Here is a 27,296-nt window from a genome sequence, read left to right as displayed (position 1 = left end):
AGCTTTGATTAGATTCGAAAGTAATTCTGCTTATCTACGATCGGTTTCGTCCTGAGAATTAATGTAAGTATGATTGAGGAATAAGTGTGTGTCGAGAATGGCGAGATCGATCCATGGATCGTCGGAAGAGATGCTTGCAAAACAGGACATTCGCTAAACGCGATAATTCGATTCTCCGCACGGTTTGATAAATGAACCCGTAATTGCTAAACCTTACGTAATTTTCTATCCTGATCGAATCGCGAAAAAATTCTTTTGTAAAAGTTACTTGCCGTTACTTGATCGATGTTTCCAAACGATCTGGGAGAAACGTCGAAACTGTATTTACAAATGAAAATCGCGACAACAATAGAGATTTATTGTTTCACGTAATTTACCAGTCGCGGTTCGTAAAATCGAAAACAGTTCCACGGTAGTAAGGGACTTTTCCCAATGCGTCCTAATTTTTTAACGAGAAAATTTCGCGTAATCTCGATAAAATTATTCGCGAGTCGAGGGAACCCGTGGAGTAACGTTGTGGAAATATTTTTCTCGCGCGCACCGTGCACGATGCAATTACGGAAATAGCTTTCGGTTTCTAATTGGACGGGTTCCGGAAGAAGTATTCGTCGATACTCGGGGTACATATCTCGGTGAAACGTCCTCGATATATCGATCGATGCTCCAGATTTAGCGTCGCTGGCCGACGGTGGCATCCGTAGCCTGGATTTCGAGGGATTTATTAAAGTTTCATCCTCGGTTGGTTCGAGATTTTTCTTTCCCAGAGCCGTCGCGTCGTTCGAAGGGTTGATACTCCGCCGAGCGGAAGACGCCGCGCGTTTTTTCCCCGTATCTCTGTCCACGATCGAGCGAACATCCTCCCTCGTTTAGCGTCGATCCTATGCAGGGCTCGCTCTCAGCCTCTTCGCATCCCTTAACGCGCCATACCTTAAAGCGGATAGGGAATTCCGAGTATTGACCCGTTTACCCTGCGCCTCTCGAGGCATCGGAGCAACGGAACCCCTCTAAATATCGTTAATTAGCCGTTGGTTTCCACGATGATCGATCCATCGTATCCGTTACTGAATTTCATATTGTGCGCGCGACGATACACCGTATTTGCATAAAGATTCTCGTAGAAGAATTTTCGTCGATATCAGAAAATATCGAGTTTAGGATCCTCTGGGCGAGATGGAAAAGAAGGTAGCGAACTTTAGACGCCGGAAATAACCTCTGTTACGATCTATGAAAAAAAATCACATGACACAGAGTACATTTTACAATCAGAATCATTTATCCTCTTTCCTCTATCCATGCAAATCTCTCTCGATTTGATTTTCAAATTTCGCGAGTCACCTGTAATCTTTTCGACGTTCCACCCACGACGAGCTAAACATATGATTGGAACTTGGAGCGGGCATCCGCGCGAGGATGAGCGTTGTTTCTAGCGGATGGGACTTTGCAAGGCAAATTCGAAGGCCTCGTGGGCCATCATCGTCGAACGCATCTGCGGGTTCGCGCCCACGCGATCAACGAAAATCGATGATCCCTAACCCCTCTCTGTCACCCTTTCCAGCTTCCACCGACGACTGTGGTTCTCATCCCTTGTCTGTGCTACCCGTCACCCTCCATTGCGACCAAGTTGGGCTAGGTTAGGCTGTGTATTCGCGTTTCACCGCGAGTCTGACTCCTGACACGCAGGAATGCGTACCTGGCGGTCGTGGCTAATCGGTCCAACGACATCCTCCAGAGATTCGTTGTCCACCAGAGTACCCCGTTTCGTAGAAATAATTTATTAGGAGTGCTTTCGGTTAGGCGGTCAATTTTAATAAAATGTTAATGAAACGTCGACTTGTTTTGAATTTCTAAAAGTTGCGAGGTTTCATCACCGACATAACGCACACGACCTCTTTCTCGATTTACCTTTTCGTTCCTGTTCCCCTTTTTCTGTATTCGCCATTACTCTAGGTTCTTTACTGCCCTCCCCTTCCAGTCCCCTCCATTACTACCCCACCTTTCTTCTCCTTGCTCTATTATCCCGCCCTCCCCCCGCGAAGCGTTAGACTACCGCTCGTTTCATTCTTCGATTTTTCCCCTGTCCCTTTCCCTTCGTGACCTTTCTCCTGCTCCACTGTTCGATCCTAGTCTCTCCTTTGATCTATGGTCTCGCGTACCGACGAGCCACAACAAGAACATTTTATTCGCTGAAAAATATTCACGACAAAATTCATTCTCCAATTCTGAAAAAATACTGCTACCAATATCGTTTACACAAGAGAAGTTAGATAGCGTACGCAAATATTAACCCAGACTCGATCGACTTTGCCGTAACGTCATCGACGTAACAACGCCCGGGGGGCAAAAATCGCTTTTTGTTTTTTACTTCACGCATAGTTGACGTTCATTGACGACAACCACCCCGTGCTGCCTGTGGCCATTTAAATTCCACATGAGAGGAATCTGGGTTAAGTAGACGCAGAAATGCGAAGCAGGTGAGCGACGTTCATAGATGAACGCGTATTCTGAATGTGATCGATGGAATAGTTGCGGTAAATTTCGTTCGCGTTCAGAAAACCATTCCAATAAGTATTATCGATATTAAATTTTTCTCCCAACGGTAGTATTCGTTCGAATTAAAATTATTTCGGAACAGGGGCAGGGAATCATTTTAGCATCGAAGGCTAAATATCGTTGCTGGAACGAAATATGAAAAATGTCTCGAAGCGCCGAGGGTGAATACGTACTCGAACCGAAAGTAAAAGTATTTCAAAGTAACATCTCCTCTGTAACGAGACCACCGATTCGTGCACGAAATAGTGGAAACTAGGCGTTCCACCTGTGCCTTACGCGTTTTCACGAGTGCATGATGGGAAACCGGTTGAACGGTCATTAATTAGCGCGTAACGTCGAACGCCACCCTCGCCCTGCCGGTCCAATTTATCATGCGGGGGTCGGGTTCACCCCGTTAGAGGGGGAGGGCAGACGAGAAACGAAAAAGTTCGCGGCGCGCGAATAAGAAAAATAGCGAAACGCGCAGGCGCGAACGCGACGCGGCAACAATGGAGACGAGAAGCGTGGAGAAAGATACACAAAAGCTCATCAGCGTTTCGTTCGCGAGTCGCGATGCATCTTCGGGGCTCGCTTTGATCCTCGATTTAGCGGATGACCTCGTTAACCCACCGTTGCTCCGATCAAAGTCGGATAAAAGTGAAGGGATGCAAACGATATTTCGCACTTTTCCGCCAGTTTTTTTCTCCCGCCTCTCGACTGCGCCATATTTGCACCGTTTCACGATGTCGGTACGTATATTCAATCATCTCGTATCGAAACTATCAACGTGATAATAATGAAATTGCGATATAACGAGCGATACGCTTGAATCGACTGTTGTTTCTTTTTAATATGGTTTTAGGAATTTTTCTTTTCCGCAGCAAAGGTTAACCTTTTAAGGCTTGACCCTAACGAATAGATCTTTGTGAATATTCATCGAATTTTACGCCCATCGTCGGGCGCGTCGAAACAGAGGAACGTAGGATGCGGTCCACCGTCCGGTCGATTCGCCGACGCGCCGTACCGGGATTAAATTCAATCCAATCAGAAGATATTCTTTATGCCTTTGAAATCCAATCTGTACCGGGGAGGATGAAGGGTGGCCGACGCGTAGTAGCACATTTCGCACGGCACTTTCAATTCAGCCATGGGAGGGATTCAATTTCTCGTCTCCCCTGGATGCAAGAAAGGGACATTAGCGGGATCTGCCATTCTTTTGTCTCTCACGGCGTCGTAGATTCGACGGGGCACGAGGTTCCAGGGGGGGGGGGGGGGAGTAGGGCAAAGTCCCAATTTAATTCGGACGAATCCTCGGGGCCCCCCCGGTCCAACTTTGCCTCTTCTCGGTCGTTCCTTTACCTCTTTCGTCTTTTTCTTTCCCTTTTTGGCGATATAAAATATTCTAGGGTCCGCCTATGCGTCCATCGACGTGAAACGCGCCCATGTACAACAAAGAGGGACGTAGGTGGCCTCCTAATTCTTGCTTCCTTTTTTTTCTTCCTCTCTATCGGCCCTTCGCCATCAGCCGCCTATGAGGTCTCCGCTGTACAGGTATACACGAGCTATTAGAGGTTTCTAATATGTTTTTTTTTTCTTTTGCATCGCGGTCAGGCTGCTTTCTCTCTCTCCGCTTCGGCCACTTTCATTTTTTCTTGCTCTGTCTTTCGAGTTTCGAGAAAAACCGCTCGTGCTTCGGTGATTAAATGGTACCGTGGACGCGTCGCGGGTCTACGGATTCCTTGCGCGAGTTATGGGATCGTTAGCGCGGAATCTTTTTTCGAAACCGTTGACGAGTACTGTCGAGATTCCATCTTTTTCTCGGTCGACTCTATTTTTTTCATTTTCTTTTGCCTTTTTCGAGCCTCGTGCTCTTCTTTGCAACGGCACCTTCGCGTTTCGACCCTTAAAAAACGGGACTCCGGACCGTTTAAATCTCTTTGGTCGCTTTGTATCTGAGAGACCGTTCGAACCGAAATTCATTATTTATAGATGTTTTGCACCCGAATCAAATTATGTTTTGTTACGTTAAAATACACTTGCTGTCTGCACCCAATTAAAGCTGATCCAAGAGCACCGTTTAAAACAATTCCCCACGGTTCTTTATAATTGATAGTTTCTTTCATAATTCCGAGTACATGGTGACACGGCTACAAGTGGAAATGACAGGGTAAGGCCGGACATACCCGTACGGTGCACACACACGTACACCGCGAACAACGAGGCGAAATGCTCGAGGAGAGTCGAAGCTCCGTGTCTTTTGAAAGACGCTCGAATAAAGAGAAAATATGGCGATGCGTTCATTGTCGAAGCACGACGCTTTGTTCTGTATTTCATCCACGATCGGCGGGGCACCGAGAAAGAGAAAGAGAAAGAGAGAGGGAGGACAGGACAGCCGGATGAATTTTCTTTTCCGCCCGAGAAATTCGTCGGTTACACACTTCGGGGGCCCCAGACACGTATTTTCCATCGGCCTACCCTCCCACAATGGCCGTCTTCCACGGTGCCTTTCAGAGTGAAACCGGCTGCACTGCCATTTACCATAGGATTTTAGAAAGGTTCCTTTTACAAAGTGGAGCTCTAGTTAAGTTTTTGTTGGCTTCCAGCGTCGCCTCCGCCACCCACCCTCTTTCCCTGTCTCTCTCCTCCATCTTGTCCCTTCTTGCGCGGGAGAAGAGAACGGAGACCTTTCTGCTCGCGTTCCATTCGCCTCCGCCGATCAGAATCCATCTAACAGATTTCGGGATCGTCTTAAGGTGGGTTCACCGGCGAGACGATCGGCTCCGTCTTTTATGCCTCTCCCCCCACGCCAGGGGAACCAGAAAAAAGAGAGTGGATCGGTAAACCTTACCTGAATCCACCTGGGGGCGCGCTCTAATCAAAAAACGATGAAAGCGGTGAGAACCGCTTCCATTTCCGAAATCCTGTGCGTGTCTTCCATTCTTCTGGCTCTCGAGGTCCCCGAGCGAGTTGGCTGGCCGAGAAATACACTCCAATCGAAAAAAAAAGACCCTCGGAAGAATTGTCCTTACAGTCTATGCACTTCAAGTCAAGATGGTGGGCCATTTAAATACCCTTTCTCGATGATTCGTGCGATAAGAGGACTGTCTGTTTCGAGTTTACCCTTTGGTATGGTGGATGGCGATCTTTGGATCAAGCGGCTGTATTCAATTGAGATTTTATTTCTCCATTTGAAATTGTAGAGTCAGGTACTCGATATTTTTAGACGTTTGCCAAACCATTTTTCTTTCGATCAGGTGGTCTTTTCTTACTAATTCTTTCAATTATGCTTGTTAAACCACGACGATTAAGGGTTCGGTGAATGCATACTTTTGCTCGTGAAAGTTCACTTTTACTAATTTGACTAATGAATGAATGTTTTAACGTTTTCAGTTCATATTTCCTAGTGAAAATGTACTTTCACTGACAGTCTTAGTTAAAGATTCTCATTTTCTTGGAATAGGACTAATTTTTTTTTTGTTAGAGTATAGAATAGACCACAATTACGCTACTTTATTGTACCAAGGTTGAATTCAAATGTTAAATAATACATGATATATCCATAGTACTCGAGATACGTGTATAATTAAGGCGTAAATCAATACACTATCGTGAACCTAACTTAGAATCATTACCCTAAATTAATTCCTACATGAAAATCAATAATTTCAAAGTCGTGATGTGTAAATATTTGCATTCGCCAGAAAGTTCACTCCATCAAAAATCAGACTAGTCCTTCGTTTGTTAATAATATTCGAACACGAACGGAAACGGTGAAGGAAGAATAAATGAACAGATAATAAACAACGGAGAACCGACTGATTATCAATAAACAAGACACGATATAAATGCCTCGGTAACGGGAAACGGTTGAAGGTTAGGTTAATAGCAGCATATAGTCCGAAGGTTAGGCTAATAGCAGCATGTACCTCGCCTTTGCATCGTAACTATATATTTATCTCTACTTTTATTAGGGTTAGCATCCTTGGATCATAATAAAAGAGCACGTAAGACACTCTTTAAAAGACGATGATCCGAAACTACAAGGGGAAGGAAGCATAATTTTATCATACATATAATACGAAACGTACAACGAAACAGAGGAATTTATAAAACGTTATTTTCATTTTGACAAAAACGTAAAATTTTGATCGAACGATCGAAAGAGGCTGTCCGTTTTCCAACGAAATAATCTTTGATAGATCCGTAATCGTAAGGCGTCCAAGTTCACCGTCGTCGATCAGCCGGCGTTTTAAAATGAAACTTTCTGTTAAGGTTCACCTCGAATTCCTTTCTTTATCCAAATCTTTCCACGCTCCAGACCGGCTCCGGATGCACACAATTTTACGTTTCCCTTTGAAGCTACTCGCTTTCCCGTAGAATCCTCGTTTAGGGGAAGAATTCGATTCAATGCCGCCTCCTTTTTGCTTTGATGTTTTTTCTGCCGGAACTTATTCGCGTATTTATGCCACGAGGAGGCACGGCAAAGGCACATAATCTCATCGTCTTTGCAGCTAAGTTTCGTACAGAATTTATAAGCCACCTTCCATACTCGTCGAAACATTACATACGAATATAGTATACTCGGAATATAATGAAACGAAATAATTGGTAATAGTGTGTATTTATTGTACCAAACTTGCAAACGTTAAACAATTACAATTGTAAACATAGATTCAACGTTACGAAATCAACACTGAGAATATGTGGTATTCGAGTTGGAAATATTTTAAATAGGAATAACGTTAACGTGTATTTTAAGGTACATTATATGATTTTAATTGTATTCAATTTTGTTGCAGGTACGTATACGTGAATTCATACAGTGTCGATAATTCTTGCCGAATGACATGGGGTAAGTGTTTCTAACGTTATCGTAAGTGGAAAGGATCGTCGCTTTGTGAACGAGTGAAGTTGGAGGGAAAAGTAACCGATAATAGTGGCTTATAGGTATTAACGGAGCTATACATATTGTACGAGTGGACTGAGTACTATAAATCTCTTCATCGAATCGTTTACCTCGATAATTACATTTTCTTTGCACGCTTAATATGGTTTAACAAACATTTTTATTATCCCTCAATTATTTTTTAATATTTCTCCGATATCATTGTCAAATTTTCCCGCCAATTTGTATTCAAAGTAGTCTGTATGGGAAGTAAGCTTGAAAATCGCGTGGCCCTCGTAGGTTTAACCCCTTAACGCTCATGCCCGAGTCTGACTGCTTTAAAAAACGATATTTGTTTAATTTAACAGTTTAAGGGATAACAATACTTGTTTTCCTTCAAATTATACGTTAGATACAACATTGTAATTAATTTATGTAACTTAGAAACAAGCCCAATACAGAAAACTGATCATTGTTGGAAAAATATGAGCGTTAAGGGGTTAAACGATATAAGAAGTTTTCCTGGAGTTTTCAGCAAGGTAGCGGGGCTCCATAGGGTCCGTAAGCACCAGGAAGACGCGTTTTGTAAGGGAACACCGCGGTATCATCCTCCAGCTGGTAAACAGCTGCCCACATCCTGTCTCACGTACGCTGTACGGCTCTTCTGTCCTCTTCCTTCCTGTCCCCCCGTCGAAACGATCTCCTCGATTCCTTTTTTTCTTCTTTTTTTCTCTCTCTTCATCTCGTCTCCACCTCCACCTCTTACCACCACTCCCATTGGAATGGTCCGTCGTGTTCGGGGGCCCGAGCCAAGGTGGAACAAGGGCCCTCCGAGCGGTACCAAAATGGTGGACAGGTGCATCGGCGCGCCGAGTGGCTGGCACGCGACTGCACGGCTGTTTACCCATTAAAAATCATGCCTGGACTCTCGCCGCGTATTACGTGCGTGCTTTTCACGCGCGTGTGCGTAGCATTTGCGAGACGGAAGGTGCTCGCCGTGCCCCGGTATACATTATCGTACGAGATCCAAGGCGATAGATTAGCGCGTTGCTAAACTGTTTAAACGCTAACCGACCAGATACCATCGCGCCCATGAGAAAATACTGCCCCCGTTAATTAGCCTGGAAATCGTTAACGCGTTTTCGACCCGATTCTTTCGCCAAATTGTGCCACCGGATCCTCCTCCTACCGGTTCCCACCCAATCTTGTAAATCGTCCAATTTTTGCCTCGTTGAGAAAAGTCTAATATCTATTTATAAACTACGGAGGAGTTAGTTTGCGTCAGAGATAACGAACCAAATTTAGGAATATTTTCAGCTCGTTGTAACGATACTAAAGTGTCGTGCAAACGTGCGTTGGGAAATGTTTTCTTTCCGCGTTATGGCCTTTTAAAATCGTACGTTACAGGAAGTGCTCGAAGCGTACTCCAGTTAGGATACCGTTACTCGACCAATACCATCGTTCTTAACGTTAATAGACATCTAACTACGACTACGAAGCGTTTTATATTTTCCGAGACTTGCTCTATTTTCCTACTAGCCATCGGTTGTAATTTCGACTAACTTTCTGTTGGTAAATTGCATACGTATGATTGTTACCATTAAAACGACAAAGTTAGGGGTTCCGGTAACTTTGAAACATTTCTGTAGTTTACGTCGCATAAATTATTGTAATTTAACATAATGGTAGTCGTGCAACGGGGTAATAATTAATTACGAGCGAACGAAACGTCGTGCACCCCGGGTTTTAATATCACGCACGATTTACTTATCAAATTGTCGCTTGTTACGATTGTTGGATTGAATCATTAAAGAGCCTTTATCATTTTCATGCGCGAGGGGAATTTTAATTTAGATTAATTTGCAGATAGCTCGTTTACGTTTGATTAACATCGGTGACTTCACTTTATTTAAATTAGTTACCGTTTTTATTTACTATTCGATTATTCTCGAACAACGAATAGACGTTTTCGAATTCCTTCTCGACGGACAGATCGAATCACGTGATTTGTTTGTTACTTTGGTCGTTGGATCGTATTTCTCCAGGGAGCAATCTAAATTTTTATCTCGAATATTTTTCGTACTGACGAACATTATCAGCAAAGTACTCTCTTTCCCCGACTTTGACAAAACTTCGCAGGTTTGTACAGACTATCAACCATAAGGGATAAGCATTTTTCTTTATAGCCGCGATAAATCAGGTTTAAGGGGCGAAACTACCCTCCAAAGTTTCAGCCTTGCGTTGCTATCTTCAAAATTATTGGACGTACGTGAAAGTTTTTTCTAACAATACTATTATTAGATGTTTTAACGAGCAACTAGTAAATAACTTGTCCACGTACTTGCAATAGTTTAACGTTGTTCGTGATAAATAAAGTTGGTGCAACTTTTGGAATATCTCCAATAATTTTCAAAATAATCGTGTGTACGATCAATGAAAATTCAAAAAAGTGATTTGCAATGAATCTTTGAATCGAATTATCGAAAGCAAAAATATCTATTTCGCATCTAAGAATTACAGTACGCAAGTTATTTGATTCTTTTCCTTCGTCATCCTCGATTGAAATACGATTTAATTGCGTTAGGGAGCGAATTGTCTTCTCATCGTGGTGCTCGAATTAGCGTTGGTAATCGTACGTATGACATCGTTGTAATGACAGCCTTGTGGATCTGATAACGATGCACCTTCACGCCACGTTACATTTCACGTCCGACTGCGTAATGGTCAAAGACAAACGTGTCTCGATAAACAGGTGATGATTGCGATCCCGCATACGCTGTAAAAAATCATTGTTAATTGCGTCCGCGAAAGCATGCTGGTCGGAAGATCAGCTTGCATCGGAGTTTCGCAATAAGCTGTAGAAAATAAAATTCAGAATGCATCTTGCTAAAAATATCGCGTTACGAAGCACGTAAAATAATGCGATATTTTACAGATTTTACATTCTCTATTGTATTATATTATCAATGTATAATATAAGCTTGTTTATTTTTAATTTTCATAATAGAAATTCGTGGTGAAATTTTGTTTAAACGAAAGAATGAAATTCGAGCGACTGAAAATGGTTGCTCTGTAGATTTGTCCCCTGTTACATCGACACGCAGAACGAACGTGTTTACGCGGCATTTAGTAACGCACATTTGTACTTTTAAATATCCGCGTTTATTTCGGCGCGCAATTACTTTCTCGTAAAAATAAATCAACTGTCGTTGTTAATTCTCTCTCGAACGGGCACGAATTTAAGGGATGCACGTGTAAAATACATTGTTGCGCCTCGTCGTTACGAAACGTAGGGGAATTCATATAATTTCGGATAAATATTTATCTAAGATAATAAAATTGTTTCGATCGAATAATTTATAAAGATAATAATTGTTCGTTATTTACGATTAATTATTCCATTCGCAATAGTCAAGTAACGTACAACCGTTAATGTGCAATTAAAATAATCTAATTACTAGGTTTGATGATGGCCACGTTAAATTATACGAATGCAATGCTATTACGGAGCATTAATTAAAACCAAGAATATATTGACTGATATGATCGATTAATGCTCGGTTTACTACAATCGTCTCGACGGATATAAAAATCAACTTACATTTCGATACAACCTCGGATGTTCAATTATTTAATACATAATTTAATACAACATCTCAACCGCAAACACACAGACTCATAGGTTTTCCATACCCTCTATTTGAACAGGTGTATTTTTTAAAAGTTTATACGCTATTTAATTGATTAACGTATCCATGAAAATATTATTTCGTTGAAAGAGTGATTTTTCTTAGATCAAGATGGCGTCTGTAAATCTTTTCCCCAGTGGCCCAATGTGCTCGTGACATAACATACGGAACCGTATGTATTTACGCGCGACGATCGTGGTTTAACGATCAATGCGCGACACTTTGTCGGTATAAATTATTAATTGCTCGTGGGATTGTTTTCTCTGATCGTCCCGTATAATAGACGGACAGGTGGAGCAAGCACCTTTTAATGCCGCTCGCTTGTCCGATTCCCCGGCGAGAATTGTCAGGTCGCAATTTACCACCGGCTCGTTCAGGGTCGTTCATATTTCATGACTCGCGCCGGTATGTAATCGTTAAAGTCGGTGTCTCGGACGCGATAAGGGTTTCAGTGACGTACGATAACATCGATGATACATCTTGACCGATCGGAGATAACGAAACGGTCTTCTTACGATCTCTCTAGCCACTTGCAAATTCATTGTCATTTCGTCTGTCTGATATTTCAGTTTCCCTTTCTCCGCGGCTCGTGCCGCGTGTAATTCGAATTCGACGATTGTATCTCGCGAGAAAATTGACACGACTTAACCCCCGGTAACTGGGTATCGTGTGTTCGCGAAACGTAACTGGGTATCCCAAGGACGTGGCTAGCCGATCCACCGCCCCTCGATTCATATTCTTTCCAACGCGATCGCTGTCTGTGACTCGTATTCGGGTCATATCGCCACGCTATTGGATACGCCGCTGAGAGACCAGACAGCGAACGCATTGACAAATAATTTTCAGAGAAAAAAAAAAAAAATATAATATTGTACCCAGATTTTCATTTCGAGCCCTGTTACTTATTTCGTTCGCGTCAAATAAAGGTTTAATATTGTTGTAAACAATTGGCGAGTCGCGTTGGTTCGAAAAAAAGAGGAATCGGTAAAAGTTAAACGGGCTAAGGACAGAAGCGAGGTCCCGACGGACACCTTGTCCAACAAGATTTAGTTGGACTGCACTTTGCGAGCTGCACCTGCGCGGCGCGTGCTACGAAGATGCATCTGTCGCATTCGCATGCAGCCACGTGCCAGCGCGCACGCGCAGAGTTGGTGGACGTTCGCCACCAGGTATGCAACATTATGGACAGACGTGGAACAGAGAAACGGAGAAGCATTTTTAACCGAACAACGAATAAAATGTAATTAAAAATTTTAATTACAGCGTGAAATAAAAATTTATGAAATAAACTAAATCGGAGTCTCGCGAGCAGCCCTTTAACTCGGTTAAAACTATCAAGATAAGAGGCACGAGATTTATTCACGTAGATAAGAGATGATACGATGATAAGAACGACTGTTATCTTCGGTTCAGTCTCTGCAGCTGGAATGTTTTTTCTGCAATCGTAGATGAATTTGGGATATTTTATTACGTCTTCGAGGAAAATTGACAAGATAACGATACTGCGATCGATATACCGCGTTGGGAGATTAATTGTCTCTCTAATAATATTTGCTGGGTTAGGCGAATACGGCTATCCCGTTTTATCGGGAAAGATAAATCCCACAGTGAAATTGAGTGCTTGGCCACATTTCCCTTATCTAACCCTGCCTGAGAAGCTATCTATAAAGGTATTTTCTTTTCCAAATATAATAACGCTTTGTGCATAGAATGATTTACATGTAACAGAATCAGATAAAAAGAGTCGTATCATAAGAATTATTAAACAAACATTTCTAGAATTCGTTTTTTCTATCTTTGGTTTGGACAAAGCTATAGTCCAGTGGCTAGTCCTTGTATGGTACCTGGGGCAGTTGCGGTGGAAAATTGAATCGAACTCGACAAAAATATTCTTTTGTTAATGTTTCCCCATCGACAGGTAGGCGGAAAGATTTCTCGGGAAAAATCGTCCCTTTCAGTTCAGGCTTCCTTAGAAGGATATCAGGTTTGTGCGTTTACACGTGAACAGACTGGCGTTGGTAAAACGTACAATGGAATCTATACTTGGCATCGAGGCAGAGGGCATCATGCCTAAAACGATACAATGCGTGCGTTTCAAGGAACGAAACAATTTTTATTTCTTGGTTGGGAAGCACCGGAACGGGAGCCAGTTTCTTTCGAATTTATAGCGATCGTTGCACACGATGCTCGGAGGTATTAGGGGATTACCATCCTTTTTACTGTTAAAATTTGGTACCCGTGCTCTCAATAACATTGTATTGTCTATCGGTCGACGTGCAATTTTTTGGAAATAATAGCAGTTATAAAAAAATATTTCTCAGTATCTCGAAAAGTCGATAGAATCGTTTTTGAGTTACCACGTGCACCAGCTTGAGATAACTCGTATATGTATAAAATACTTAAATAAAATTGTTTTCAAAAGTTCAAGAAATTCTTCGTGTATGGTGAACGGGTAAATTCGATAGAACGCACACGTTTCCCGTAAAAAATTCGTAAAAGCTTGTTTGGGTTGTAGCCCCAGAGTGATGTAGCCCCTTAAGGGTGGAAACTACTGTGAGGGCTGAAAATAAAGGCAATTTTCAAGAATTTTTTGGACGTAACTATGTAGCTTCTTCTGGTAAGAGTTCAATGTTTTCGAAAGTACATTTCTTGAACTACTTCTTGCCAAAATTTTGCATAGAAATATTAATTATTATAGCGCGAGAGGCCTCCAAAAATCTAGACTAAATATTCTTGATTCGTATAGTTATCTCGATCAAATCACTTCCCATTTATATGAAATCTTAATCACGACAGAAATAATGAATTTCAAATGTGTTTCAGTTAGTTTCAGGGGGTCTTAAAACCCTCTAAGCATTGAAAAGAGATAAAAAAAAATTTGGATTCTTCGATCCGTCCCAGTGGTTTTCCCCGTTAATCGAGGATACACCCGGTATGCATTGGCGAGGTTCTATCGTCGGGGAACGTGATAGCGTTGGTGGTAGTAGGAGTACCGTTGCGCACGTTGCATCGCATGGCAAAAAGACTGGGCAATTTCCAGCTGCACAACAATGCAGTATTACGGCGTTGCGAAACCACACCGGACCCGAGGTTGTCTCTGTCTCTCGTCTGTCGCAATTTACGATCTAGTCTGGTGGTCTTAGACGTGCCTTACGATCAGAATCGCCGATACTATGCATACCTTGTATCCCCGGTTGACGCGGTTCGTGATAAACACGGGAATAAAATTATTTACGAGTACACAGAAAACGCATTAGAAAATGGATAAGATTGCCTCGAAGCCCGCAACAACGACGAACGATACTTGGTGCAATTATTAAAGTGTTCCGTGACGCGGAAAACAACGAAATAAAATTGCTCGAGCAACTTTCGAGGCTCGTCGATGGGAACATTAACACTTTAATGGCCGCACGTATCACGCGAAGACCGTTGTCCATCATCGCTGATATTGTAGACCAGAGTGAGATACACGAGGTTGCTAGGAATATTATAAGGAATTATAAATGTAACCTCAACAAACGTAATAAGTTGAATGTATGATGGAATGGATGCAGTAGATCACGCACACGTGACAGCGGCCGTCAAAGTGTTAACGTATGAACTCGATACGTAGCGATGTTTCATTTTGTCGTTAAAATTTATTCGTGTCAAAATTTTTTTTGTAATATATTAAGATCGTTGTCGTCGTGTCAGATGTTTAACTTTCGAACCCTTTTATCGTTTTCGTGTATTATTTTAGTCGTTTACAATTTACGTTATTCGAAACCCCAAAGATGGGGGATGGCCGTTGGAAAATGGCGAAGGTCGAATGTCGCCAACCGTCGTTGGATTTTGAAATTATCGAAGGGGGCAGTGAAAAACATGGAGAGAGACATCGAAGTCGTTGCAGCTGGATCGTCGATGCAGGTGCAGATGCAGGCTAGGCGAACGCGTACGTTCGATGCAGCGGTCGGTCGGTATCATCGTGTACTGGAAATTAATCGATACAAGCTCTCGATCCTCCTCGATAAATCCAATTAAATTAATCGTTACAAATGGGACACCTCGCGGACAAGTGTATGAAAAATGCTCGAATGTAATATTCATTAACGGGCATTCGTTAACTAGCCCCGTATTCCCAAAGCAACAGAGGGAACACCGTGTATGCGTGATAAACCACCGCGTATAGCATGATGGGTCGTTACGGGGGAAAATAACTAGTTGGTCATTATCCAGCATCGATAATTATCGCGTTTCTTTCTTTGAGAAAATGAATTTCTTCGTTGATCCGAAAACCACGAATAGTAATCAGACGTTGGTAATTAACGATGGCGACGTTCGCTTGCACAGTGGGGAACATATTTAAATTATGTGTGGTATTTGTGAGGAAGAATCAGGTAATTTATAACGACAATTTATAAACAGTAAGAGGAATTCAATATTTGTAGTTTTCGTGAATTTGATGTAGATTCAAATTATAGTGGCCGAACCCTCTGTATAGCGCATAACATGTATTTTATTCGACTATCAAAATATTCCCAATATAAAACACACTAACGGAAAATTATATCCCACGTCGAGGCAGCCTCTCTTACCTATAACATTAAAGCGCATTGTTAATCTACACTATCGATCGAGTAGTGAAATTTATTACCACAATCAAAAAGTAAAAGCAAATGTAAACGACGATATTTAACGGTGAATGTTTGAAGAAATTGATTGGTGTGGCGCATGACTTTCTCTTAGAAGGGTAAGGATCGCTCTAGCTAGCATACTTGCAAAGAGTCCGATTGTGAGATAGGTAATTTTGATGAAATTTGTCAAACACGTGGCTGTCACGTGGCACCTTAGATTACAAAACACTTTAAATTTCAATAGAAACGTACCCTCTGCATTTTCCAAAAACGAGTTATCAGAATAATCGTTATTAAAAAATCGAAAAAGAACCCGTGTACCTAATGTCTAGTTATTCGTGTTTATGAGCTCTGAGTTGCGGTCATTGGAACGTTTGGAGGCATTGGTCGCGTCTAGCAGTTGGTTTCGTACTCGAGTTGAGCGTGTATCGGCGAAACGGTGTGGAAACGCAGATGCAGTCGCGGCACGGCGTTGACGAGTGCGTGGGAGTGCAACGTGGGGCGACGAGATCGCGATGTGGGTCACTAGGAAATTGTTAGTCGTCTGTCGTTCTGACAGCCTTCCTGCTCCGGCGCGCGCAATGTGGGCGCCATTGTCTGATCTCACGGGGCAGGATGTGTAGGACTCGCATGCTAAGAAGGGCGCGAGGAAAAGTTCGACGAGCGATGAATCGTCGACACGTACGTTAATCAGGAATCCGGGATTGTAGACTAACGGGTTGAAAGTGAAGTTTCTATTCTTCGAATTAAATTCTGTCGTGCCTGGCAAGCCCGTGGTTCTCGCGTTAAATGTACTAGCTGGTTTGCTTGAAAGCGGGGTGGGGTAGGTAGCGATTGCAGCAGTTAGTTAATATGGTACACTGTATCTTTATAAAAGTATCGTTAATGGATTGGCGAGGTTCTCTCGGTGAAAACGAGCCCAAACACGATGTTGTTCAGACTGCGTTTAAGTATACGTACTATAGTCGGTTTGAAGTAACTTCGAACTCTGTGTAATGGAAGGTAGTCGGAATGGGGTTGTGTTGGGGCTCGTTTTTACCGGGAAAACTTCACCGATCCAATGGTAGTACTGGCGTGACGGTGTGACGGAAAATATAAAAAATTTTACAAATCAAATTGTCGAAGTTGATATTAAAAATCTATTGGAAACTAGCATAAATTTCGTAAAATGTTTTACTATGATCTTTCTAATCGCGTTTGCAACATGTTTTAAATCCTAGTCGAGTAAATTGTAAATTATTGCTTCACGCGTGGTTGTAAAAATAAGTTTAAGTTAATACGATATCTCTTCCAATTTAAGGTAGTTCGGCACGTCGGACGTATATTTGCGTACCGAGAAAAGCGATTTGTTACATTCCACTTTCCCGCGTGCCGCTCGTTTTAATGGGATAAAAACAGTTGCATAACGGGTAACAGAGAGCAACGGGCATACGAATCCGTGTGGGTTCATTCTGCCTCGCGAGCTCCCTGAATGATGAACATTTATTATCTCTTTTTTCAGAGCGCGTTGCGCCGCGTTGACTACTTTTATATCCGGTATGCATACGCTCACACTTTCTACGATACTCCACGCTTATTAGAACCGTATTTTTACTATCGTTCCGTTTAATTACAACATTCAGTCGAGTTTACGAGTGCCGAATTTTACACAATATAGATAAATTTTAATTTCAGATAGGGATTCGGTACGTCAGTATCCGATTTTATCCAAAGAAGGAATTTCCTGTCGGTTCGGTGACACGTAAAAAAATCGCTCCAAAATTATCTCTTTATCTTTCGAGCTCGTGACGCGGTACAAATATTTTGTCGCTAAATTTAGTATTGAATTTTTGTTTCGGCCAGTCGTCGATACCAAAGGTGAGAAACTCGCGTGGATTTTTGCGGAAGCGTAGGCTCGCGGTTGCAATCTAATTTCATTATCGTCGACGCAAGAGATGTCACGATAACACGATTATCGTAGCGGAAGTCGATTCGTGGGGCACGACGACGACGCAGTTACAATTATCGTGGCCGAAAATATTATCTCGCGGAAGTGTTATCGACGAGTCTGCGTGGCTATTCGTGTTCCCCCCGACCGGGGGGGACAAATAAATCGTCGTTTCTTTCGACTTGGTTCGCCAGTTTCTCCGTGGCGTGTGCGTGGGCGGGCAATCCCGTGCTGCATATAGCATCGTATCGTCGAGGACCGCGGGAATTACTATTCCAACGAGCGTGAACGAGCCAGTTACGAAACGAGGATGGAGGAAGGTAAACAAGAAACTGACGCGAATCGTTTCTACGGAAACATCTTCCGTTACGATCGATATCCCACCGATTCGAGGCAAAGTTTCTCGTTCTTTGTCTACTCAATTTTTTCGAAATTTTCTCTCAAATCAATGAGAATTCTTCAATATCAAAAGTTGGATTTCAAAGTACGTGACTTTTAATTTTAATTTCATTTTGGTTGAACTACTGCGATACAGTAGGATGGGTCATTGGTGACCCACAGAAAAGTGTTTAACGCGTTCACTGTCCGGTTTCTCAGCGGTGCATCCAATAGCACGGTGATATGACCCATATAGGGGATCATGGACAGTGAACGTGATAATTTATTTTTGATATTGTGATATCTCAAATTAGGAACCTATTCCATATCGAGCCTACTATTTGAATTCAAATTTATCCTGAACTACTTGTACTCTTCAATTGTCCCTTGGATACGCTCTGTCTTTCGAATTCGTTGGTCCAATTTTGACTCTCATAGTTGGTAAAGGATCGCGTAAAAAGACGAAAAGATCGAGAAAACGGTATAGTTGACGTATCGATGGGACTGGAGATTGCGTGGAGCGAAAGTTACCGGTTACCCAGAAGCTCGACTTGGCGTATTTCGCGATTCACCGACGCAATAAAAGAGTATACGCGCGAGCACAGAAACGTGGACGTAAAGTACAGATTTTCAAGGAAGAATGGAAAGCGAGTTTCACCGAGTTGCGTCTACCGCTTAGGATTTTACCATTGTCGCGTGGGTGTCGAAACGTATCTTACACGGTATAAGGACATTCGTGCCACCCCCGGGGGGGAGGTAGAACGGCGCTATTATTGCGTAAGAACGACCGAGGTACAAGCAGCTGACAACGATACCGTAATATCTAACGACGCGGGCACCTAAGGTTCATATATTATTATTCCCTAAGCGAGAATGGAACGCGTTCGCAACGCTCGAACACGATAATTGCGTCTGCGCGATGTATACATATAAAAAGAAATAAAAATGAAATTTTGTTCGTTACGTCGACGAGCGTGAACGATGTGACCGCGTTTCGAGAAATGTTTATTGTGCTTGTTGCAATATAATGCGGTATTGTGGGTACGTTGGGCGTGGCGACAACTTGGTACACCTTGAAATACGTCGGTCGTTCGACGCGGAAATGTAAATGCTTAGAAAAATTGCACACCGCGGGAAGTGTATTCTACCAACGCCAGAAACGATTTTTACACAATTTATTTAGAATTTATTACACAAAATTATACGATACTTTCGTTACGAAAGAGATTATGCATTTACTATACAGGGTGTTCGGCCACTCCTGGGAAAAATTTTAATGGGGGAAATCCTATCCACTTTCGAGAAAAAAATTCTCAAAGGTGCTGAAATTTTTCGACGAAAAAAAATTTTTTCAAATCGTTCTAAAAAAATTATTTTTAGTTGCTGGGGTCTATTACAATCATTTTTGGTCATTACACATATCCTCGAAATCCTACCCACTTTCGAGAAAAAAATTCAGTACTGGCGGAACTTTAAACTTTAATAACTTTTTAACGAAGCCTCCGTCGACAAATCGGTATTCTTGATTGTCAACTTATTTTGCCCTCTAGAATCCCCCATTAAAATTTTTCCCAGGAGTGGTCGAACACTCTGTATGTAAAGACACCCTCTGATCCAGTCGTTAGTCCCTTAATTCGTGACGTTGGTTATTACGCGATCCGTTCCCCTGTATTATACGTTTGTAGCCCGATTGCACGCATTGTTGTACAGAAGAAAAAGTGTTATCGGTGCTTGTAAAATCGATCGAACACGGAACCCGGGTACGAAACACTTAGCGTCCTTCCATGCGAGTACTGGGCGTTGCAATCGGTTGCTACTATAATCTCGGGCGAGCAACCACACCAGAAGTAAAATTACTCGCGCTCGTTGTTGACACGTTCGTTATTTTTGCATTTTTCTTGTTCTGGAGGACACGTTTGGTTTGTTGCGCCTGCGGTTTAACGCCGGCTTTCGTGGCGATCGCCTGGTAGCGGGCACCGGCTCCGAGAAAGCCGTGCGTGCGTCTTGGGTTATCAAGATAAAGCAAACTATAACGAGGAAGTTATTAAAAAAGGTCGCTAGATCGTGTTTCCAACGCGAAAAGAGAATCAGCTGTTTACGCGCGAAAAAACGTATCGTTTAACCTAATAAAAAGTGCGATTATGCTCGAGTATTATCGACACAGAGACTATACTTTCTCGGAATTAATACGCTGTCCAAAAAAAAGCTGTTAATTCTATTTACGTGAGATAGTTGCAATAATTGCACTATTGTCTCGTTATAAGATCGCATTCCCGTCTCGTTCTAAGTACTCTGGCTATCCCCTCCACTCCGTTTGCAATTGTCGCGACGAGCACGACGGAACGAACGCACGAGAGACGTAATACGATTCTTCAGAAAAGAAAATCAATGTTTATTCTCACTTTAACGCGTTAGATTTCTACCAGTTGATTATTTAAGTATACTATATGTACAGATATTAATAGTGAAAATGAAAATAGTAATTGCTCCCAATATAATCAGAAGATAATAATCCTGAACAGAATTGAATTTAAGAAATAACGAATCTTCAATTGCAAATACCTAAAAAATTATTGAGTAGCAATCCATATAATCATATACTTTCAGCAAAATTTGAATTAAATCGGTAACCCTACTGCCTTGCCCTCTCTTTGCTAGTTGTCAATTGCAAGAGAAGGAAGAACATAGAAGAAAGGTGTTGGAGGGTCGTGTGGCCCCCAGTCTTAGGAGGGATTACAAAATAGCGTAGAATGTTTTCGCGTGTTGTATCTCGTGGGCGTGTCGTCGATCGTCTCGGGTGTTCCCTGCGACGGGCGGTCAACAAAGCGGGGCCATTAATAGGTCATACTCGCGGTAATTAATTTATGAAGTGTTAAAGCGGCCTCGCACGGCCAAGGGTGCATTAAAATGCACCCTTCGAGGCTACTGCATCGCGACGTGGGAAACGGTGGTTGCTTACGGGGACGTGGTTTCACGCACACGCGGCTCGGCGGCGACCTTTTCGTGCCGCGTACGCACGGGAGCAGGAAATCCGAAATGCTCCGGTGTACAATAATGAGACGGTCCTCGCGATTCTCCCGAACGATACCCAGAGAGCCTCGTCACGGTTTTAATGGCTTCATTTAGATTCCGTTTCAACGCCCGCGGCTGCCGTTTTAAATTTCCCTCGAACGCCCGCGATCCTCCACGACCGCAAGATTTCCTTAATCACGCGACTCTGTGATTGCGTTTTCTCGATCCGGGGAGATTATATCGAGGAATTACGAACGCCTTTTGGTCTATCGATTTGATAGTTGATGCTTTTAGATCGTAGCAGTGCCCTTTAACCCTCATACAGGGTGTTCGGCCAACCACAAATTTTTCGACGGAAAAAAAAAATTTCAAATCGTTCTGAAAAAATTATTTTTAGTTGCGAGGGTCAATTACGATCATTTTTGGTGAATAGACATACCCTCGAAATCCTACGCACTTTCGAGGAAAAAATTCGAGAAGGTGTAAAATTTTTCGACGGAAAAAAAAAATTTCAAATCGTTCTGAAAAAATTATTTTTAGTTGCGAGAGTCAATTACAATCATTTTTGGTGAATAGACATACCCTCGAAATCCTACGCACTTTCGAGGAAAAAATTCGAGAAGGTGTAAAATTTTTCGACGGAAAAAAAAAATTTCAAATCGTTCTGAAAAAATTATTTTTAGTTGCGAGAGTCAATTACAATCATTTTTGGTGAATAGACATACCCTCGAAATCCTACGCACTTTCGAAGAAAAAATTCGAGAAGGTGTAAAATTTTTCGACGGAAAAAAAAAATTTCAAATCGTTCTGAAAAAATTATTTTTAGTTGCGAGGGTCAATTACGATCATTTTTGGTGAATAGACATACCCTCGAAATCCTACGCACTTTCGAGGAAAAAATTCGAGAAGGTGTAAAATTTTTCGACGGAAAAAAAAATTTCAAATCGTTCTGAAAAAATTATTTTTAGTTGCGAGGGTCAATTACGATCATTTTTGGTGAATAGACATACCCCCGAAATCTTGCGCATTTTCGAGAAAAAAATTCAGTACTGGCGGAACTTTAAACTTTAATAACTTTTTAACGATACCTCGATCGACAAATTGGTATTCTTGATTTTCGTCTTATTTTGGCCTCTAGAATCTCTCATTATAATTTTCCTTTCATAGTTTCTCGAAATTCTTTATCGACATCCTGCACTATTTTAAAAAATTGTTGATCATAAAAAGAAAATAGTATTACAACCTGTAACCTCGGATAGTGGAGATCGTGATAACGAATTAATTGTTAGACATATCAACGTCCCCCTTTTTTAAAATATGGTTATTAAATAATCGAAAGCCCAATAAGATGCAAATAAAATTAATTGCTGTTAAATAAAATTGTGACCTCGATTGTAACTTTTTAAATATTCTCGCCATTTGCAGAGCGATAAATTATTTTTGCGCGTGGAACAGTATTCGTGACGCGACTGGTTAATTTATAAGTCGGATGTAAAATGAGAAACGCGACGATAAAGTCGGATGAGGGAAAGAAAAATTGGAAACGTAACCGGTATCCGAAGCCCATAAAAGAGAGAATATACGAGAAGCCACGCGTTGATCCGAACAAAGTACAACCGTAACGAATCGAAAAATATTTTGCGTCTCGAGATACTCTTAATAAGCCGTTCTTCGTTTGCTATTGTGTTTTGCAATCGTTCGTTGGAGGCATTAGCTGCTCTTTGTCGGCGCGATAAGGTTTTCCTGGCCGACTGCCTCGCTAAATCTCTCAAAGTACCGAAACCGTGTCTCTATATCCATATTTAGCAGCTCGATGATTAGATAATCGTGTCCACTCGTTTTCGAAAAGATTACAAAGGATTCCCGGGGCCTCATGGCTACCGTATTTTAGTCAACTTCGCCGATAAACGGCTTCAGAATACTAGCGACGGTAAATAACTGGAAAATAAATTGGGGCGTTTAGATTTCGACTCGGGTGGGTGGCAGTCTTAAAATGCGCCTCCTTCGTCTCGACTCTATCCTCGGTTTGGTACGTACTAATGATTATTACCCGATAAAACAGCAACACCTGCGTCGAACGATAGTTGATACGACCACGGGTGTCTCTCGTTGCAAAATCAACGGTCCCGAGAAATCAGATCACGAATAAATCAATAAATTAAAATTCTCGACTTTATCGGCCTCGTATCGGAGAATGCGTTCCGATCGATTTTTCCAATCGATTTATCCTAGAAAACACACAGTCGTCCGCCTATCTCGAGCGTATTCTCTATCGCGAACTTTCATCGTCTTATTTATCGGCATAAATCCTTTAATTTTCTCCCGGAGCATAAATAGACTTTCTAACGTAACGAAACGAGCGCGCGACCCGGTCGACGATGTCGAAAAGAGATGAAATCTCTCGACGACGTGATTAGTCACGGTTACACTTGTTACGCGCCCGCGTCCGTTACTATTTTTTCGACTCCAATGGAGGATGATAAACATCAACGTCACTCGTCGGACTGGTATTACGAGCTGTCTTGCGCTGAATCGATGTTTCAACCTACAAGCGATCGGGTCAATGGCAGCCGTAGGAAACGAGCGACTATCGGAGTTCGTTTCTTTTTTCGGCATGGTTGAGATAGGTCAGTCGCTCGTCCACTTCATTTTTTGCTGACGGTGTAACGAGCGTCTCGCAAGAAATTCTTTAAGTGGTCACTATTGGAATAGGTAGAGTTATGGGACGTATGATTTAATTGAAACAGCAATAATTAATGGTAGAATTTTTATACTTTTTATGTAATACGTTAAGGTATATCTTAGAGTTCCGTACCGTTCTCTAAGAGATCTGTTACTGGACTGTGACTTCACCCGCAATTCGCCCTAGCGACGATCTTCGTATAATAACCACCATGAGTTCGTAGAACCCATGGCCAAAACTAAAAGGAAACTTCAGACATGTACAATCGTCACTGGAGATAATTTTTGTAACATAGCAAGACTGTTAGGAAATCCAACAGTCACAAGCTATGATTTCTAAAACGAACCCCAGACGTGATTCGTTAATTGAACGTTTCTATCTCTCCCAACTGAGATCCCTCTTGAAGCCAGTGAAACGCGAGCCAATATTTAAAAAACAAGTATAAAAAGACAATGCATGTAAGTGGCGTACTTGGCAATGTAAGTGCCAAGAGGTCAAGCTTAGTCCTCTTACCAGAAGGCTCCCTCGCCTTCCCCACTCCGTGGCCAGATCCTCGAGGAACAGAGTTCCTATTCTTTAAAGCAAAACAACGTCGGGTCGCTTGCCTTTTCCTAACATACCCATGTTTCTTTTCAAACAATCAATCCTATGACGCCCGATAGCTACGTGACTCCGAGTCACCAGCCATCGACAGACATCTGGATTGTATCCTTGCGACCATCCCTCTCGGGCCACACGCAGGCCAAGTACCTATCGTAAATCGTTCGAAAACGAAATATCGTCGAGCTAATTGCCCTCGACGTCCCTTAAAAATAAGCTGTCGCTCTACACGTCAGTCAGATCGAAACGAGACAGTTAAAAATATTTTATCCTTGCAACCGCTTCGGGCCAGAAATTTCGAAAACTCACCAAACTATGGAATCACAGAGTTCCATTGTGAGAGGGGGAGGGACGTTCGACCGAATTGGAGGTTTGAAAGGCACGCTCGCCGGAAACCCAACGAAGAAACGTTTCTTCCCGTATCCGCGCTGCATCGTCTGGAATCACGAGCGAACTCGCGAATAATTTCGCAAGAGTTTCTCGACGAGAGTCACTGACATTTCTCCTTCTCCCACACGGTGAAGCACACAGGCGCGTGTAACAGTGACTCATTCCCGAAGACAACGAACCCCGAAAGGAAACGCGGATGAATGAAACGATGAATGGTCTCCCTGTGAATGAATTTACTACCGCCTCTTACGCCAAGGCGACGGTCATCTTTTTGCCCCTGCTATTCTTTTCTCGATTTTTCTTTATTTTTTTTTATTTTTCCCCATCTTCGTCCGTTCCAATTCTCATTGTGCTCCCGGTCGTCGCGCCGGAGCGCTTCAATTAATTTGTCGTCGTCGGGCTCGGTACGAAATTAACGTTCTTGTTACTTCCGTCCCCCTCCTCTTACACCCCTGGCCTACTCGGTAATGGAACAATGGCGTATTTCTGCCTTGCCGCGTCGAAATATTATTTCCCGCGACGTTTCACGAGCCCCCTCCAAATACCTCCTCGGGAACGGGTAAAAGTTTATTCGCGAGTTTAACGAGATTCGATCGCGAAACGTCCCCGATAACGCGTCGTCGTTATCGTAAACAGTCCAGACAGGAGGGGACGGAACGCAAAGTGGAAACACCGTGAATTTCCAGCCAAGAAACGTGGCGAATTGCTCCGAGTGGGCTACAACCAAATCGACCATTTCTTCTGATACGAACTATAGACCTATTTCTAGCTAGCCTGGTCGTTCCAATTATTTTATTTGAGTCCTCTTCGATAACGAAAAAACTTCCACGATCCAAAAACTAAAAATACGAATCTGACCTGGCCAATGTTTTTAAATATATTTATTTTCTTGTCAAGGACTTTATTACACATTCGTTCTGTTGCACTCGTCGCGTCAACTATAAAAGCAGTGGAGGGGATAGAGAAAGTGCTTACAGCGAGACGCGAACGACGAGCTTATAACGAGACAATACTGTTCAACCCGGAGCAAAGGGATCGATATCTGATTTTTAAACGCAACACATGGAAAATACGTCTATTTTTTATTTTAATTCGGCGTACGACGAACGTCGAGTAAATTTGGTTGCGTGGGGAGGGTGAAAACGGATTAATCGCGATTGGTTTTCAACGAACTTCCGAAAAACGTTGTGTCCTCGAAAACTAGATCGCGAGGCATTACCGCAACCTGTTACGCTATTGGTTTTCGCAGCAGTTCGGGAAAAACGCGATGCAACCGGTTCGAAAGTGTGCAGAGCTCACGCATACAATATGTATGCAACGATTGCGTCTCGTACCAGATCGACGAGCGAACTTCAAAGCCTCGAATTGCTCGATCCGTGTACGTTGATTCGACGCTGGCTTCTGTCCAGGAGCTCCAAAAGCTCAAATAAAATGACACTCGACCGTGCCTGGAATCCATACGTGTTGCTCGTTAGACGATTCATCGAACCGAGGGATCGATTTAACCCTCTACAATAGTTCTCAAGGGGGTCTTCCACTCTAAAACCCCTTTTTCTTTCTCTCTTTAGTATTTTTTCATACAGAAACTATACAACTTCTTGCATACATTTCTCTCTCTTTCGATAATATTTTCAAATTTTTACGAGACATAGTTAAAATTAGCAGTGATACAGAGCCTCGACCTAACAAAACATGTAAGCTCGTTAATTTTAGGAGTTGGGTGATAAGCTTTTGTACATACATACAGGGTATTTGGCCACCCCTGGGAAAAATTTTAATGGGAGATTCTAGAGGCCAAAATAAGACGAAAATCAAGAATACCAATTTGTTAATTGAAGCTTCGTTAAAAGGTTATTAACGTTTAAAGTTTCACCCGTACTGAATTTTTTTCTCGAAAATGCACAGGATTTCAGAGGTATGTCTATTCACCAAAAATGATTGTAATTGACCCCCGCAATCGAAAATAATTTTTCCAGAACAATTTGAAATTTTTGAATTTTGTCGAAAAATGTCATACCTTCTCGAATTTTTTTTACGCACTGCTAATATCACGCTTCTCTATCAGTTAAAAAAAAAAAAATAACTGTTCTCATATAAATACGATACGATCGTGTAATTCGTAGTTGGTAACTAGATATCTGGAATCTAGGCAGCCTAACCCATCATTGCGCATCGGTTAACAGGAAACATTTATTTTTTCGAGTTCCCTACGCGACGTCGAATTGGGCCGGTTTTTTTTTTATCGATACAATCCTGTCCCCGGTGTTTCGACCGACCGAGCATATGCACCGATCCAACAGCGTGTCATTTGCCAGTGCACGATTGTTATTGTTAGCGTTCACCGGTCCCTATGGTTTTTGTTAGTTACCCGCGTGGCCGTGTTCGCGTGACAAGTCAGAACACCGACCACTTCCTGTCCATCCTCTTCCATGGCGTGCACGCACGCACGCACGCACTTGCACACGCTATTACCACTACGTGTTTTTGGCGTAACGAGAACGCGTAAACCAGTTTCGTAACCGGGAATTTTTAACGATTGTTATTTTCATCGATCGGTGGTCCCCCCAGCCCGACGAGCTCGCTCGAACTT

The 27,296-nt window shown here is 42.4% G+C and overlaps 1 protein-coding gene across 5 annotated transcripts in view; it reads left to right on the top strand.

Annotated features, from left to right (window-relative positions):
• The window catches only part of Utx (Utx histone demethylase), a 102,297-nt gene that overhangs the window by 46,211 nt on the left and 28,790 nt on the right, over positions 1–27,296 (top strand). Inside the window, exon 3 of one of the 5 annotated variants that reach the window (XM_076783617.1) lies at positions 7,329–7,381. The exons of the other annotated variants lie outside the window; for them this stretch is intronic. Coding sequence (XP_076639732.1) covers positions 7,377–7,381 — 5 coding nt within the window. The 5' untranslated portion in view covers positions 7,329–7,376. The remainder of the gene's footprint in view (positions 1–7,328; positions 7,382–27,296) is intronic. 5 annotated transcript variants of the gene reach the window in all.

This window comes from Colletes latitarsis, chromosome 2 (genome assembly GCF_051014445.1).
Source record: "Colletes latitarsis isolate SP2378_abdomen chromosome 2, iyColLati1, whole genome shotgun sequence".
In the NCBI taxonomy this organism is placed as follows: domain Eukaryota; kingdom Metazoa; phylum Arthropoda; class Insecta; order Hymenoptera; family Colletidae; genus Colletes; species Colletes latitarsis.
The sequence above is the reverse complement of the archived record's forward strand: the minus strand, read 5'-3'. Positions and strand labels throughout refer to the sequence as shown.